General features: G+C 41.3%; 1 protein-coding gene across 2 annotated transcripts; it reads right to left on the bottom strand.

Annotated features, from left to right (window-relative positions):
• Positions 1 to 8,193: 8,193 nt before the first annotated feature.
• Positions 8,194 to 16,216, bottom strand: LOC139559372 (proteasome subunit alpha type-2-like). Of its 2 annotated transcripts, XM_071375340.1 has the most exons (9): positions 16,171 to 16,216; positions 14,662 to 14,780; positions 14,036 to 14,112; positions 13,609 to 13,741; positions 13,248 to 13,370; positions 8,950 to 9,031; positions 8,779 to 8,852; positions 8,613 to 8,670; positions 8,194 to 8,471 (listed from the first exon to the last, which is right to left on the bottom strand). In XM_071375340.1, exons 2-9 carry the CDS (start codon positions 14,760 to 14,762, stop codon positions 8,355 to 8,357), a joined length of 765 nt encoding a protein of 254 aa, XP_071231441.1. In that variant the 5' UTR covers positions 14,763 to 14,780; positions 16,171 to 16,216; the 3' UTR covers positions 8,194 to 8,354. The 2 variants fall into 2 exon arrangements, with proteins under 2 accessions (XP_071231441.1, XP_071231440.1); XM_071375339.1 differs by lacking the exon at positions 16,171 to 16,216 and having other exon boundaries at positions 14,662 to 14,799.
• Between the last annotated feature and the right edge of the window lie 1,116 nt (positions 16,217 to 17,332).

Genomic DNA, 17,332 nt, shown 5'->3' on the forward strand with positions numbered 1-17,332 from the left:
AAGGCAAAGAGAGTCATGCACATGGCTTGTTTCATTGACCCCCGCTTCAAAAGGAGCTTTTTAGATGAGCCTGAGGCTGCAAAAGTTGACACTGACAGCTGTGCCCAGGAAGCCTCGAAGCTGACAGCTACACAAGTCAGGGATGAACCACAAAGCACCAGCAGCACCTCCACCACCCCCATAGCGGCATCGGAGGGGAAAGGCCTGGCTGGGTTGCTGAGAAAGATTACCTCAACAATCAGCAGAGAGGTGAAGAGGGTCAGATTCTGACCACCCCAGAAGACAGAGTGAAAGAAGAGATCAAGGTCTACCTGTCTCTGCCACCCATTCCAGCAGAAGAGGATCCACTGGTGTGGTGGAGGTGAGGCATCAGAGCTGCCTCACCTTGCCAGGGTTGCCAGGAAGCTTTTGTACATCCCAGCAACCAGCATGCCACCAGAGTGTTCAGTGCCAGCGGGCACATTGTCTACCCTCGCAGATCACTACTTAAACCGGACAAAGTAAATTTGCTGACATTTTCAAATTTCAATCTCAAGTGAACGAAGATGCATACATACAGGATGTTAGGCCAGCAGAACCTTATTTCTTTATGAAGGAGAGAACGGACATACAATCAGTGCTGTTCAATTGATTGGTTTACATATTTTGTGTTGTTATTTTAATGTCAACACCTGCACATTGGATGTGTTTACATATGGTTGTATTGTTATTAATTGTACATTGCTTTACTTGTGTTGCTTTTATATGCACATTTGATTTGCTTACTTAAGGTTGTGTTCATTTAAACCTGCACCAGGGGAACTTTTACCTCTCATGGCCACATGGTGCCATCTTTAATGTTAATGTTATTATTTTAATGTTTATGCACACAAAAAGTGCATAGTGCTGCTAATTTTATTCGTTGTTTGTTGTTTTTCAATATAAAACTTGGTGAAATGATTTCAGTGTGTTTATCAGTACCTTTTAGACATGTCCAGCACATTTTAACAATACCACGATAATACTGAAAACCGTGATAATTTGTCACCCTGCATCCAGGCTGCTCCTAACTCACATTTTGAAGCATCACACTGTAGTACAATCTGCTCTGTTGGGTTGTAGTATTTCAGCACAGGGGTCAATATTCCTGATTTTCTTGAAAGCCAGATCATGTCTCTCTGACCACTTCCATAGTGAGTCCTTTTGTGTTAGCTGTCGTAGTGACTCGCAGAGCTCCGTGGCGTAGGCTGCAGAACTTGGCTAGGTAGTTTACCATGCCCAGGAAGCGCTGCACCCCCTGCACATCTGTAGGCCTATGCATCTGTCTGATGGCTGTCACTTTTCCTGGGTCCACTTTCAACCCCTCTGATGTTAGCAGGTGGCCAGTGTAGGGCACTTCCTTCAGCCTGAGCTGCAGCTTCTCCGGATTCAGCTTGATATTGAGCTTCCTTCATCTGTCCAGGAGCATTAAGGTTCTTGTCATGGTCCAGAGTCGCTGCTTCATTGTTGTCTCCTTTTCCCACAATCAGGATGTCATATGCAATGATTTGGACTCCTGGAAGACCTTCCATTGCCTGGTTCAACTTCCTCTGAAAGATCTCTGGGTTTGACTGATTCCCATCGGTATGCGCGGCCACCTTTAGCATCCCATCGGAGCAGAGAACGTGGCTCGATTCCGTGTCCAGTTCCACATGCCAAAATCCATTTTTACATCACAAACAGAGAACACACATGCTCTGTTCAGGTCTGGCAGCACGTCTTCAATAGTGGGAAGTGGGTAATGGCTCCTCTTGAGCGCCTTGAGAGGTTTTGGATCAATACACACTCTTAGTTTTCCAGCCGGTTTCTGCACTACGATCAGGCTGCTAATCCAATCTGTGCTTTTCTCAACTGCTTTTATCATCCTTCTTTTCTCCACAAGCTCCTCTTTGAGTGGTTTATATAGCGCTACTGGCACTCTTCTCTTTGGCAGCTGGACAGGCTCCACTTGCTCATCCACTTCCAGCTTTAGTTTGCAGGGTAAGCATCAGTCTCCCTGGAATACATCAGTGTACTTTATTTGCTCTTTAGTCCAGGATCCTGTTGTTTTCTCGATGGCCAGGATATTGTGATGCTGCACAGTAATCAACTTCATTGTCTGGATGGCCTTACTGCCTAGAATGGGCCTGTGCACTTTGTTGTTGACAACAATGAACTCAACTCTGTAGGTTTTCTTATTGCGTGGATTGATCACTTTAAGTGTGCACTTCCCCAGTGGCGTCAGATTACTCTTGTTATACATCACCAATACCTGAATGCAGGGCTCTAGGTGACTGTCTTTTGGGAGGTTTGCAGGGATAACATTACAACTAGCACCACAATCTAGCTGAAATCTGACTGACGTTTTGTTGACCAGCATGGTTGCAAAGAGAGCTGCATTGGGGTCTGTGGTTTTCTCCTTTATTATTTTGTTGCTCTCTGACTTTGGCCCTAGTGTGATGCAGAGATCATCCTCACCGCTCTGAGTAAGCTGATGCATTTTCCATTGCTGGTCCCTGCACTTTTGCAAACTGTCGAGTAGTGATTGTTTTTTTCCACAGGACTTACATTTTTGTCCATATGCAGGGAATGATTTATTTTTTCTCTCATGTGTCCGTCCACAGTATCTGCATGGTATAATGCTCTGTCCCTCTGGGTCTCCTCTCCCTCTGTCTGTGTTACTGCATGCAATGCTACAGGGCCCTGCACATTTATGACTTTAGCTCTCTGTCAGGACAGTTCTGCAGCTCTTCCAATCTGTATGCATTTCTCCAAACTGAGATCAGTCTCTGAGTAAGCTCTCTCTTAAGTGTGACACAATCCTGTCCCTGGTAAGAGTCTGTGATTACTCCAAAGTTGCAGGTGGCCACTACACTCAACTTGGCCCTGACTGCGCATGAAAAAATTGTCTCTCAATTGTTACATTTTTCTTGGGAACACAAAATGCATCCATTGCTGCAATTACTTCCTCAACAAAGAGATTGTCTTTTGTACTGCCCACACAGTGTCTCACAGAGTGTCTCACACATCTCTGCCTTTTTCTCCAATGAGATAATACACTAGCTTCACTTTGTAGTCATCAGGTTTTTCTCCCATTGTAAGAGTCGTGTACAAATTTAATTCCTCTTTCCATCTTTTCCAGGTAAGTGCTAAATTCCAATCATCAAAGTCTATTTTTCCCAGAGATTTCAGTGCATTTTCCATGGAGATTTAGTTGTAAAATGGAATGTTAGCTACTCACAAATCTGCTTGAGTCCAATAGCCAGTTAGATTTTAGCAGTCACTCACGATTGCCAGCTAGCGTTGATGTTCGGTGCGATGACCAACGTAAACTCGTACATCGCCTTGGTCCGTGCAATTGCCCTTATTTTAGCGCCCCAAAAACGTAATACTTCCAGATCAACTGTAATGTCAATACCATTGTAAAGTACAATTTCTCCCCTTTCCAACAAAATCGATTACATGACCTAAAAACTCCCCGTTTCTGCATAATTCAAGCAGGCAATGAGCCCCGTCGGGTCTTTTTAAAAATGGCGGGTGGGGAAGCGAAACTAATGCATGGTAGTGAGAAGGACAGATGTCTTGTGGGAAAATTGCTTTTTTCACTCGATCTGTCCAACTTATCACCTTATCGCCTCTAAAATGTAAATAAAAGACTATAAAGAGTTTATATAATGTGTCATTGCATACCTATTTGAAGGTTTGTGTCGAATTTGAATCGGGTTTTTAGGGCGGTGCTAAAGTGATCTTAGAAGTAAACAGCAGCTTTGAGAATGATGATCGCATGCAATGATGACGAAAAAAAGGACTAGGTATCCCCCCCTTACCCCGTCACTGTCCATTTCTTGTTTTTAAACGATGAGAGAAGTGCTACACCTGGTGGAGAGAGATTGTAAGACAGAAATAGTTGCTTTATGCATGCTGTACGTTACGACATGACACGTCAAGATGTAACGGAGGGTCAGTTTTTTCAACTTTTCTCCAATACTATAGAGCCATTACCATGTCGATCAACGCTTGAATAGAAACCTAGTTCACACCCCCGATTTTGAAGTCAACACAGTCCCATTAGTTTTCTTTGTAGCCTCGTTTGAATTTGAGTTTACGTTAGCTTGTAAACGTGGAACTTTTCCAAACTGCTGCCTGGAATGTATTCATCCTTTACATAAATGAGATCCAGGTTCGTTTGAGTGCCGCTGCCACCATGTTTCAATATGCTTTGTGTTGTAGTCACGACAGAAAGATATATAGTTAAGATATATAGTTAACTTTACTATGCATGTTGTTAACCAGTACATGAAGACTGTAAGTAACAATTGGTTTCCGTTTCCTGTGTATTATCAATATGAGTAACACCAATATCGCTACACGCCACAATAAACGGTCATTCATTTTTACCATACAAATGACATTAATTTCTAAAAAAGATTTATCATCACTATTCCACTACTTGTCCTCCCAGGCTGCCAGGCAAGATGGGGCTAAGACACTATTGTTCAAAACATCTACATCTTTACAGTAAAATCTCGTACACCCAAGTACTTCTCTGCAGCTGCCACAATAATGTTTTTTCTGTGATTTACGTTCCACTTCCGCGGTACAGTTGATAACCATGGCTATGAACGCCAAGAAGCCAATTTTAAACAAATTCTGGAAATGGAGAAGGGACAAGTTCACATTTTGCAATGTGATGTCCCCCCCTACCGACAAAAACATTTGTAGCATGAACGATGTGGCGACGTCAGTCGGGCGAAATTTACAGATGACTCTCGTCCTCTGCCGGACACTTAATGTAACACCAAAATATTTAGGCTGACGCAAAATCGACTGCTCGTTGTCTGAGGTTTTTAAATGCAATTGTTTTGTAGCGTCAGTCTGTTATAATTGCAGGGAAGATATGCATACAGAACACGTTTCATCAAAGTATGTCAACACAACTCCATCCGGGGATGAATGCGTTTACACAAGCTGCTACAAATAAATGTCAGCAATGCATGCATGATCAAAATTAAGCAAAATACACACAATGGGTCCATGAATTACATTTAAAAAATCTTGCTTTTTCAGTGAGGAAAATATTTGGAAACTATGTGAACACATCAAGACTCAAAACACCTTTGGACGATGTGTATGCAGTCTTTATATCAAATGAAAGAATGGTGAGTTGTTGCTAGGTCATCAACTTGCCTAGTGATTGTAAAATGTGAATCTATAACCCTTCACTCTTATGAATTTCCATTCCTCTCAGATCCCTATGTGGAAACAGAAGTCCAGTCATGGAGATTAACCTGTTTGGGTAGGCACTGTCATCAAGTCCCTTGGCTTTCATTATCTCAGATATAGAAATCCAGAATTAGAAAACCGGATGAAGCCACCTTTGCCCTTTAGCATTGTGAAATAGACATTTTAGATTTATCAAAAGGCCAAATGGCAATGTGTGTAAACTGTCAACTATTACAATGGTCGCTATATAAGATTCATCATTCTCTGTAGAATTATCACGTTATTCTACTACATCAGAATCAGCAGGAACAAATCTTTATTTATGACCTGGATACTGTCCTACCTTTCTCCTGTTATTTTCATGTTTACACTAAAGAAGCCTTGCAGACTGATCAGGGTCTTAAACAATCTATTTTAATGAAGCAACAAAAACTGTGTTCGGAGAGGACAGTTTTACAATGTATCCTAATGTAATTTCAAGCAATTAATATGCACTACATTGTCAAAAGTATGTGGACACCCCTTCAAATTAGTGGATTCAACCATTTAGTTGCTTACTGGTGTATAAAATTTAGCTCACAGCCATGCAATCAACAGACAAACTGTGGCAGTAGAATGGCCTGTACTGAAGAGCTCACTGACTTTTAACATGGCACCCTTCTTAGGTGAAGTGGAAATGAAGTGAAGTGGAAATGTCTAGGAGCAACAACAGCTCAGCCGTGAAGTGGTAGGCCACACAACCACACGGAACGGGACCACCGAGAGCCGAAAAGGCATAAAAATTGTCTGTCCTCGATTGTAACACTCACTACCGAGTTCCAAACTGCCTCTGGAAGCAACGGCAGCACAAGAACTGTTTGAATTTGTTTTCCATGGTCAGCAGCCAAGGCACCACTCTGGAAATGTGTTTTCTGGAGTGATGACGATTCTGTGCTTCCAACTTTGTGGCAATAGTTTAGGGTGCAAAAATGAGGTCCATACAGAAATGGTTTGTTGAGATCGGTGTGGAAGAACTTGACTGGCCTGCACAGAGCCCTGACCTCAACCAAGGAACGCCTTTGCGTTCCAATTCATCCCAGACTGCGAGCCAGGCCTAATCGCCCAGCATCAGTGCCCAACCTCACTAATGGAAGCAAGTCCCCGCAGCAATGTTCCAACATCTAGTGGAAAGCAATCCCAGAGAGTGAATGTTATAGCAGCAAAGGGGTGACCAATTCCATAATGTATGTAAACTCAGCAAAAAAAATAAATGTCCCTTTTTCAGGACCCTGTCTTTCAAAGATAATTCGTAAAAATTGTAACGGGTTTAACACTGTTTCCCATGCTTGTTCAATGAATCATAACCAATTAATTAACATGCACCTGTGGAACGGTCGTTAAGACACTAACAGCTTACAGACGATAGGCAATTAAGGTCACAGTTCTGAAAACTTAGGACACTAGAGGCCTTTCTACTGACTCTGAAAAACACCAAAAGAAAGATGCCCAGGGTCCCTGCTCATCTGCGTGAACGTGCCTTACAGGCTGACTACACCGCTCGCGTCGCGTGCGCGTTGCAAAATAAATGTAGAAATCTATGTTATTCAATAATTGCAAGGGCTAAAATACAAATCACTTCTATTTCTGACGCAGATAGCACTGCAAGTCCTGCCTCTCCCATCTCTTCATTGGTTTATAGAAGCAGGTACCCACGTGCCATCTCCTCATTGGTTATACCCACGTGGGTGATTGAAAGACGAACTGTGTTGCCAGTCGTCGTGGTAATAGTATGAAAGTTTAGATGCCAATCACCATATAAGTCAAAAGATGAAAAAGCCTGGAAGGAGGAGAGTTGACTAGAAACGATTCGGTTGACCGTTTTATGTGTGGATTAATTGTCAGAGTAGAGGACCTTGTGCATTTCAGGTAAAATAACTCAATGTTTATATCGCAGGACAAATGAACTAGCAACAGCAAGCTAGCTAAATAGGACAAATTAGCTAGCAAGTGCAAGCTAGCTAGCTAAATTGCCATAAATGTTTAATGCTTTTCGTCGAAGGAATGAGCGTTACACCAAAGCCTGTACTCTGGAGCGGGATCGATTTGGAGGTGGAGGGTCCGTCATGGTCTGGGGCGGTGTGTCACAGCATCATCGGACTGAGCTTGTTGTCATTGCAGGAAATCTCAACGCTGTGCATTACAGGAAAGACATCCTCCTCCCTCATGTGGTACCCTTCCTGCAAGCTCATCCTGACATGACCCTCCAGCATGACAATGCCACCAGCCATACTGCTCGTTCTGTGCTTGATTTCCTGCATGACAGGAATGTCAGTGTTCTTCCATGGCCAGCGAAGAGCCCGGATCTCAATCCCATTGAACACGTCTAAGACCTGTCGATAAGAGGGTGAGGGCCATTACCTACAGAAATGTCCGGGAACTTACAGGTGCTTTGGTGTAAGAGTGGGGTAACATCTCACAGCATGAACTGGCAAATCTGGTTCAGTCCATGAGGAGATGCACTGCAGTACTTGATGCAGCTGGTGGCCACACCAGATACTGTTACTTTTGATTTTGACCCCCCCTTTGTTCAGGGACACATTATTCAATTTCTGTTAGTCACATGTCTGTGGAACTTGTTTAGTTTGTGTCTCAGTTGTTGAATCTTGATATGATCATACAAATATTTACACATGTTAAGTTTGCTGAAAATAAACGCAGTTGACAGCACGTTTCTTTTTTTGCTGAGATAAGTTCCGTCATTGAGCTGTTCTTGTCTAATGATGTTCTGTATTGTTTCATGTTTTGTGGACCCCAGGAAGAGCTTTTGCAACCGCTAATGGGGATCCTAATAAAACACCAAAAATATGAATGCCCATGATTTTGTAATGAGATTTGACAAGGCCATGTAGTGTATTTTGTCTATTGTGTGAAATGTTTACTTTTATTTTGTGAGAAGCTCAAGTTATAGATGTAAAATAAAGACATGATAGCTTCTTTACTTTCTGGAATTTATTGAAAGTTACTGAACTTGTCAGAAGGGAGGGACTGGAATACAAACAAATAAATGCTGTTGTTGAAAATACAGTAGAGTCAATTTATTTTTGCAATAACCAAAGATAAACAATCAAATCACACTAACACAAGTCACATTTGTTTTAAGCGATAGCCGCCAAGTAGTCTTTCACTTCTGCGGGTGACAGTCGCCTGAAGCCGGCTTCATTGCAGATCCCCACTTCAATATTGTCTTCGGTCATCTGACCCTCAAAGCTTTCCTGTGAATAAAATATAGCATTCGGGATTCTGCTCATGACCCAAATGTAAGATCACAAGAGGCTGGTCTCTTAATAAATGTGTTTCTGACATCAGGAACGCATAGAAGCCCAGCAGGAGAGGCTTTCAAGAGAGTAACTCACCTTCAAAGTCAAGATAGCTGTGTGAATGGCATCCTCCAGTTCCAGGTCCTCATTGTATCTGAGCAAGACATTAAATTTACATAAAGGGTTACTAACAGCTGCAGTTTAACCTCAACTGTTCTGAGTATGGTGCCAATTGGACTGGGGGAGAAATAGATTGAAATACCTTTTCTCAAGGAATGTTTTACCATTGACGTAGTTCTTCCCCATAGCAGTTGCTTTCCAGGCGAAATATGCTCCCTGTGTAGAGAAATCAAACCATGATGTCATCGTAATCTCACAAGAAATACAGAAGGCAAACATTATCAGATAGCAAAATGTGATAACGAGCCCTTACAGATGGATCAGACTGGAAAAGGTATGGTCTGTCCTCATCCCAACCAGCGATCAGCAAGGATACTCCGAAAGGACGGACACCCCTGCAGAAATAGACAAAACATTTAAGCCTATATGAAACAAATTGACTAACTCGCGAATGCCTTCATTGGTATTTTTTTACATTAATTGAATATCAGATTAGAATAGCTGTTGGAAAAGCAATGCTCATTAAACTGGTTGAGAATTCCAAGAGTGTGCAAAGCTGTCAAGGCAAAGGGCGGCTACTTTGAGAAATCTAAAATATATTTGATTTTGATTTGTTTAACACTTTTTTGGTTACTACATGAATTCATACGCGTTATTTCATAGTTTTGATGTCTTCACTATTATTCTACAATGTAGAAAAGAGTAAAACATTAAGAAAAACCCTGGAATGAGTAGGTGTGTCCAAACTTTTGAATGGTACTGTAGACATACATACATACATACAGTTGAAGTCGGAAGATTACATACACCTTAGCCAAATACATTTAAACTCAGTTTCACAATTCCGACATTTAATCCGAGTAAAAAATTCCCTGTCTTAGGTCAGTTAGGATCACTACTTTATTTTAAGAATGTGAAACGTCAGAATAATAGTAGAGAATGATTAATTTCAGCTTTTATTTCTTTCATCACATTCCCAGTGGGTCAGAAGTTTACATACACTCAATTAGTATTTGGTATCATTGCCTTTAAAATTGTTTAACTTGGGTCAAACGTTTCAGGTAGCCAGCCTTCCACAAGCTTCCCACAATAAGTTGGGGGAATTTTGGCCCATTCCTCCTGACAGAGCTGGTGTAACTGAGTCAGGTTTGTAGGCCTCCTTGCTCGCACACGCTTTCTCAGTTCTGCCCACAAATGTTCTATAGGATTGAGGTCAGGGCTTTGTCCTTAAGCCATTTTGCCACAACTTTGGAAGTATGCTTGGGGTCATTGTCCATTTGGAAGACCCATTTGCGACCAAGCTTTAACTTCCTGACTGATGTCTTGAGATGTTGCTTCAATATATCCACAAAATTGTATTTCCTCATGATGCCATCTATTTTGTGAAGTGCACCAGACCCTCCTGCAGCAGGGCGCCCCCACAACGTGCTTCACGGTTGGGATGGTGTTCTTCGGCTTGCAAGCTTCCCCCTTTATCCTCCAAACATAACAATGGTCATTATGGCCAAATAGTTATATTTTTGTTCCATCAGAACAGAGGACATTTCTCCAAAAAGTACAATCTTTGTCCCCATGTGCAGTTGCAAAACGTAGTCTGGCTTTTTTATGGCAGTTTTGGAGCAGTGGCTTCTTCCTTGCTGAGCTGCCTTTCAGGTTATGTCGCTATACGACTCGTTTTACTGTGGATATAAATAGTTTTGTACCTGTTACCTCCAGCATCTTCACAAGGTCCTTTGCTGTTGCTCTGGGATTGATTTGCACTTTTCGCACCAAAGTACGTTCATCTCTAGGAGACTGAACGCGTCTCCTTCCTGAGTGGTATGACGGTTGCGTGGTCCCATGGTGTTTATACTTGCATACTATTGTTTGTACAGATGAACGTGGTACCTTCAGACATTTGGAAATTGCTCCCAATGATGAACCAGACTTGTGGAGGTCCACAATTTTTTTTCTGAGGTCTTGGCTGTTTTTTTTTTATTTTCCCACAATGTCAAGCAAAGAGGCACTGACTTTGAAGGTAGGCCTTGAAATACATCCACAGGTACACCTCCAATTGACTCAAATTATGTCAATTAGCTTATCAGAAGCTTCTAAAGCCATGACAATTTTGGGGAATTTCCCAAGCTGTTTAAAGGCACAGTCAACTTAGTGTATGTAAACTTCTGACCCACTGGAATTGTGATACAGTGAATTATAATTGAAATCATCTGTCTAAACAATTGTTGGAAAAATTACTTGTCATGCACAAAGAGATGTCCTAACCGACTTCCGAAAACTGTAGTTTGTTAACAAGAAATTTGTGAAGTGGTTGAAAAACGAGTTTTAATGACTCCAACCTAAGTATGTAAACTTCCGACTTCAACTGTATACACACACCTGTTCTGAAAGGCCCCAGAGTCTGCAACACCACTAAGTAAGATGCACCATGAAGACCAAGGAGCTCTCCAAACAGGTCAGGGACAAAGTTGTGGAGAAGTACAGATTAGGGTTGGGCTATAAAAAAATATCAAAAACGTTGAACATCCAACAGAGCACCATTAAATCCATTATTAAAAATGTTAAAGAATATGGTACCACAACAAACCTGCCAAGAGAAGGCCACCCACCAAGACTCACAGACCAGGCAAGGAGGGCATTAATCAGAGAGGCAACAAAGAGACCAAAGATAACCCTGAAGGAGCTGCAAAGCGCCACAGCAGAGATCGGCGTATCTATCCATAGGACCACTTTAAGCCGTACCCTCCACAGAGCGGGGCTTTCCAGAAGAGTGGCCAGAAAAAGCATTTGCTTAAAGAAAAAAAATAAGCAAACACATTCGGTGTTTGCCAAAAGGCATGTGGGAGACTCCCCAAACATATGGAACATACTCTGGTTAGATGAGACTAAAATGTTGCTTTTTGGCCATCAAGAAAAACACCATGTCTGGCACAAACCCAACACCTCTCATCACCTTGAGAACACCATCCCCATAGTGAAGCATGGTGGTGGCAGCATCATGCTGTGGGTATGTTTTTCCATCGGCAATGACTGGGAAACTGGTCAGAATTGAAGGAATGATGGATGGCGCTAAATACAGGGACATTCTTGAGGGAAACCTGTTTCAGTCTTCCAGAGATTTGAGACTGGGACAGAGGTTCACCTTCCAGCAGGACAATGATCCTAAGCATACTGCTAAAGCAACACTCGAGTGGTTTAAGGGAAAACATTTAAATGTCTTGGAATTGCCTAGTCAAAGCCCAGACCTCAATCCAATTGAGAATCTGTGGCATGACTTAAAGATTGCTGTACACCAGCGGAATCCATCCAACTTGAAGGAGCTGGTGCAGTTTTGCCTTGAAGAATGGGCAAAAATCCCAGTGGCTAGATGTGCCAAGCTTATAGAGACATACCCAATGAGACTTGCAGCTGTAATTGCTGAAATAGTTGGCTCTACAAAGTACTGACTTGGGGCGGGGGGGGGGGGTGAATAGTTATGCACACTCAAGTTGTTTTTGTGGGTCTTATTCCTTGTTTGTTTCACAATAAAAAAATAGGCATGTTGTGTAAATCAAATGATACAAACCCCCCAAAAATATATTTTAATTCCAGGTTGTAAGGCAACAAAATTGTACAAATGCCAAGGGGGGTGAATAGTCATACAGTGGCTTGCGAAAGTATCTTTTTCAGCCAATTTCGGTCTTTGATATGACAGACCAACAAGTTCCCTACCTTCTCCCTCTTCTACTTTCCTCCTCCATTTTTCACAGTAATGCTTCAATCAGTTGGTTGTAACTTTGGATTGAGCAAACATTCCCATATATTTTCCATAGCTGCACAGGACATAACTCCACCATTCCTATTCATAATATCATTAATAAAAAATAAAATGTATTCCATAAAGAAGCTTATCAGTATATTTCAGTTTAACAATAATATTTGTTCTGTCTTTTCTGGAGAATAAAATTGAAATTACCTTTGTATGGCTTGTTTAAAAACAGCGACTTTGAACAAAGTTTCATTTTCAAATAATCGAAAATGAGAAGTTATCTAAAGGCAAAAAAATACATTTTTGAACAAAGGATGAGCCTTTCTTAGTAATCTACTGGAGAACCAGTTCGGGTTTAAGTGTATCAGTGAAGCTTTTAGTTACAGGTTTAATGCTTTAAAATTGAATAATTTCAGTCCCCCAAACTCATATTCATTATATAAATAGATACGTTTACATTTTCTGGCTTAGAGTGCCAAATAAAGTATATTAATATAAATATTCTTTGCTCATATGAATTACAAAACAAGTAAGTAAACTGATAGCACTAAAGAGTTAATCAAGGTGATTTTTTCATAAATGGTTATAGAATCTTGTCTATTTTTGATAACTTTCTATTGAAATTGGTTGTGGTAAGTTCATTTATATCTTTAGGAATATGAATACCAAGTATGTCTACGTCACCACCAGCCCATTTTATTGGTAAACTACAAGGTAATGTAACATTTCTGTATTTTAACGATCTAATACCTAATATGGTACACTTATCATAATTGGGTTTTAATAGAGTTTTTCTACAATTCTTATTTAACAGTCTGAAAACAAACATTGAATAAACAACAGTTGACTTTTTGCCTACTCCATACCCTGATTGTGTGTATTCCTGCATGACAGAGGCCACCCTCTGAACAAGCTGAGCTGTGGGGATGGGCTCCTGGTACACCAGGAAGTACTGCTGGGCCAACTTCCTGGCTCTTCGGAGCAGCACCCTGTCAACACAACAAAAAGCATCTCTCCGAGTACTCATTACAGTCAAGGACTGTAGCTTTAGTTCACTTTGTTTATTTACCTTATTTGATCATGTACCCTAAGAGATCATACATCTTACAAATAGGCCTATTCTGTGCCTATGAAGTGGCCAGTATACTAGAGTACCTAGGGTGTGTCATACGAATAGTACATGCTATGTGTTGAAGTTAAATTCCATTAAGCAGGAGGTCTCATTACCTGTAGTCAGGTCCCATGCCACTGTACACCATGCCGATGTGTTTGGTTATGGGCTCCACTTTGTGAACACTGGTCTCGTCATACAGGATGGACTTCTGTTTCTTTTCTGTTGCCAAGACAACTCCATTTGAGGCTGGAAGGGGAACAAAAATACATGAAAATTCAATGCTTGGAATCTGCTCTCATTAGGCTACTTGAGAAGGTGATATTGAAAGTTGAGTAGTGACTTGTACAACCCTGTTGATGTGTTTAATTGGGTGGGTACTGATGAATGAAACACTGAATAAACAGGGGACACGTTTTCACTAAACTGCTACGAAAGTCACTTCGGTATCAAAGTGGCTTTAAAAGTGTTACACGAATAAATAGACAGGGTGGATGTAAACTACCTGCATCAAACTGCTGTTTTTACTAGCTAGGTACTTACCTTTGATTCCCACAGCGGGAGCACCTGCGGCTACAGCTGCCAGAGCATATTCAATTTGGACCAGTTTCCCAGAGGGGCTGTTGGAAAAAGGGAATGTATGTAGTTAAGGTATGTAGTCAATCTTAGTTACAACCATATAGCTAACTTAACTTAACTAGCTAGCTAAATATCTCACTAACTAGTTAGCTGTGTAGTCAAAACCTGAATAGTTGTGTCCATGTAGCAAGCTAACGTCAGCCAGTTAACGTTACACAGAAGCTATGGGGATTGTATCGAACTTGCTAACACCAAAAATAGTTAGCAACTGCAGTACACATATTCTGACATTAGATAACCTACATTAGACATGTTAACTATCTTAGAGATGAATTAGCTTACGCTAACTAACCCGCCTCAAGCTATACATCAGTGGCTTCAACTCAACAGTTAGCGGTAGGAAGATAGTTAGCTAGGCATTAGCTATCATCGGCGTGACACTGCATCTCTTGTAGTGTTGCCTCAAGTGCATTTAATGGCCATGTAGTAAGAGCAAGATCACAACTATCGCAGAAAATGGCTTCATGGTAAGGTGTTAATTGAGTACGTCTTGTGTTTCTACGCAGAAGTATATTGTTATTTTAAGTTACCTGAAAGTAGTGAGGGAGAAGCTGTATCCTCGTTCAGCCATTGTTGATCTGTCTTGGGGAAAGCTTTGCTGGACGGACCAGATGGCGGAAATGAGCTTCATGAAGTTCCGCTCATTGCGCTGTTTGTTCTTCGATAAGGTTTAACCGCGGTTGGCATCCAATAAATAATGTTTTACCGCCACCTACTAGACTGAAGTATAACTCCCTTAAACTTTCCTTGAAAATAAAAAAATAAACAAATACCCAGTGGTGTAAGGTAAAAAAAAATACTTTAAAGTACTACTTATGTAGTTTTCTGTGGTATCTGTACTTTACTATTTATATTTTTGACAACTTTTACTTCACTACATTCCTAAAGAAAATAATGTACTTTTTACTCCATACATTTTCCCTGACACCCAAAAGTACTCGTTATATTTTGAATGGAAAATGGTCCAAAATGGTCCAATTCACTTATCAAAGAACATCCCTAATGCCTACATAATTGCTTTGTTTGTAAATTATGTCTGCGTGTTGGAGTGTACATTTGATCAATTCCATTTACTTTTGATACTTAAGTATATTTAAAACCAAATACTTTTATACTTTTACTCAAGTAGTATTTTACTGGGTGACTTTTACTTGAGTCATTTTTAATGAAACAGCAGGGAGCAGGTCTCGAACCCTAGACCTTCTATCCCGAAGTCCAGCGCGCTATCAACTGTGCCGCAAAAGCATGCTCAAACGGCAGAGTCGATATTAGCGCTTATAAACCCACAACCCCAATTTTCTGCGACTTACGTTCCATCCCTGCAGTACAGTTGATAACCACTGCAATAAACCCTACACATTCAATCTTACTGAAGCATATATCACTTGTTGGCCTATCCCCCTGTACTGGTAAAGATCTACTACTCACACCACTCCTCTCAGGATCCCTCGCCCTCGACGCATCTTCCTCTACTTTCTTCACTGCCTCAGCATACGACAACTTCTGCACTACTCTAACCCTGGAAACCTCAACCTGCCTCTCTCGCACCGGAGATTTCTGATCCTCAGCCTCATGGGTACCCCTACAATTAACACATACCACTGCTTTCCCCAAAGCTACACATTCCTTTGACTCATGCTCTATATATCCTAACACCACTTTTGCGGGCAAAGACTCAACATCAAAACTCAAAAGAACAGGCAACGACTCTTCTGTTTGACCACTCACGCCACTGTCTGCATAGCACCAAACGACTAGCATCCCAAACACCGGGAATCATTCCCTTCAGTTGGTCAACTTTCACATTTACCGCTACCCCAGTAATCACTCCTTTCAATGGCGCCCTTTTCTTGAGAGTAAAACAATTCACACCTCTTGTCCCCATTCGTTTAACGCGGAGCGCCTGCTTCCTCTAACCAGCAGAAACACAAACAATTATCACAAGACCACTTCTGGTTACCTTCACCGATTCCACAGTACCCAACTTTCTTTTCACCCACCCTGAAACCACAAATGGATCAGCCAAAAGGCAAGGATACATTTTTTCCAAAATTGTCACTCCCACCGTCAGACTCATCTTTATCCTGACTATCGGTGCAAGCCTCGCGCTCCCGAGAACTTCACCACACCTAACCCCTACATACTTCGCCCTCAATCACATTTCTCCTCCTGTCTTCGATCCGGTGTACAGCTCACCGTTTACACTTTCTACCATTCTTCTTTAACAAACCATCTCCCTTTTCCCCGCCATTTGTAACCGTTTCAAGCTCACCCTCTTCCTCCTTATCTCGAACTTCCTCTGCCTAGCATTTTTTCTACATTCCTCCTCCGTTTTCCAAGTATATGTCTCCTTATAATACTGCACTTATTCTGACATACATATTATTCTTGCCCTCTCCAGACACCATTTTATCAACCTACTAATTTCTCTGCGAAACATGCACATAACTTTCAGATGATCCTCTGAATTAATAGAATATACTTTATTTTTGTTTACAAGTATTAATACAATTGATTGGGCTTTTATATTGCGTTGTTTTGTTCTTGTGGTACTGGGTTTTGGCTGTCTGTGGATGTTTCCAACGAAGCCCAAGGCCTGCAGATGGCGATATAGAGTTGTTTAATCTTACTGTCAAAAGCGAATGGCTGGAAAAATACATCGCTACTTTCTTTATGAAACACTATTTTCCACCAACATGCTACAGTCAAAGATTTGTACAACCATCTGTGCTACAGTGGCTAATGCTAGTCCCGGATGTTGCCTATAGCGTTCTACCCTAAACTTTTAAAAATTTCAACGGGGTAATGTCAGAGTTGTAATGTCCCAAGGAACCCAGATAGCAAGGACCCTGTATTTGTTGCAGCAGTCAGTTTTTTCACCCCTGGTCATATAGTTTTAAAACACTAATGTGGACCAGGACTAGCCACTGTAGCATGGTAGTGGAAAATGGTATTTCATAAAGTACACATGTTGTTTCCCCCACCTTCTTGCCATTAAATTGTGTTGAGGAAATTGACACCTTTGCAGCCTGAATGGAGAATGTTTTATGAACCGGTCCACACCAGTGTATAGCCGGTTGCATACCATTCCCCCTTCCAAAAAAAGTTAATCTCAATGCCTTCATTTTAAAACACACAAGTCAAAGCTTCTAAACCATCGTTATTTTCTGTAATCAAAGACATCTTCTAATTACAGGGTGC

This window comes from Salvelinus alpinus, chromosome 29 (genome assembly GCF_045679555.1).
Source record: "Salvelinus alpinus chromosome 29, SLU_Salpinus.1, whole genome shotgun sequence".
NCBI classification, from domain to species: Eukaryota; Metazoa; Chordata; class Actinopteri; order Salmoniformes; family Salmonidae; genus Salvelinus; species Salvelinus alpinus.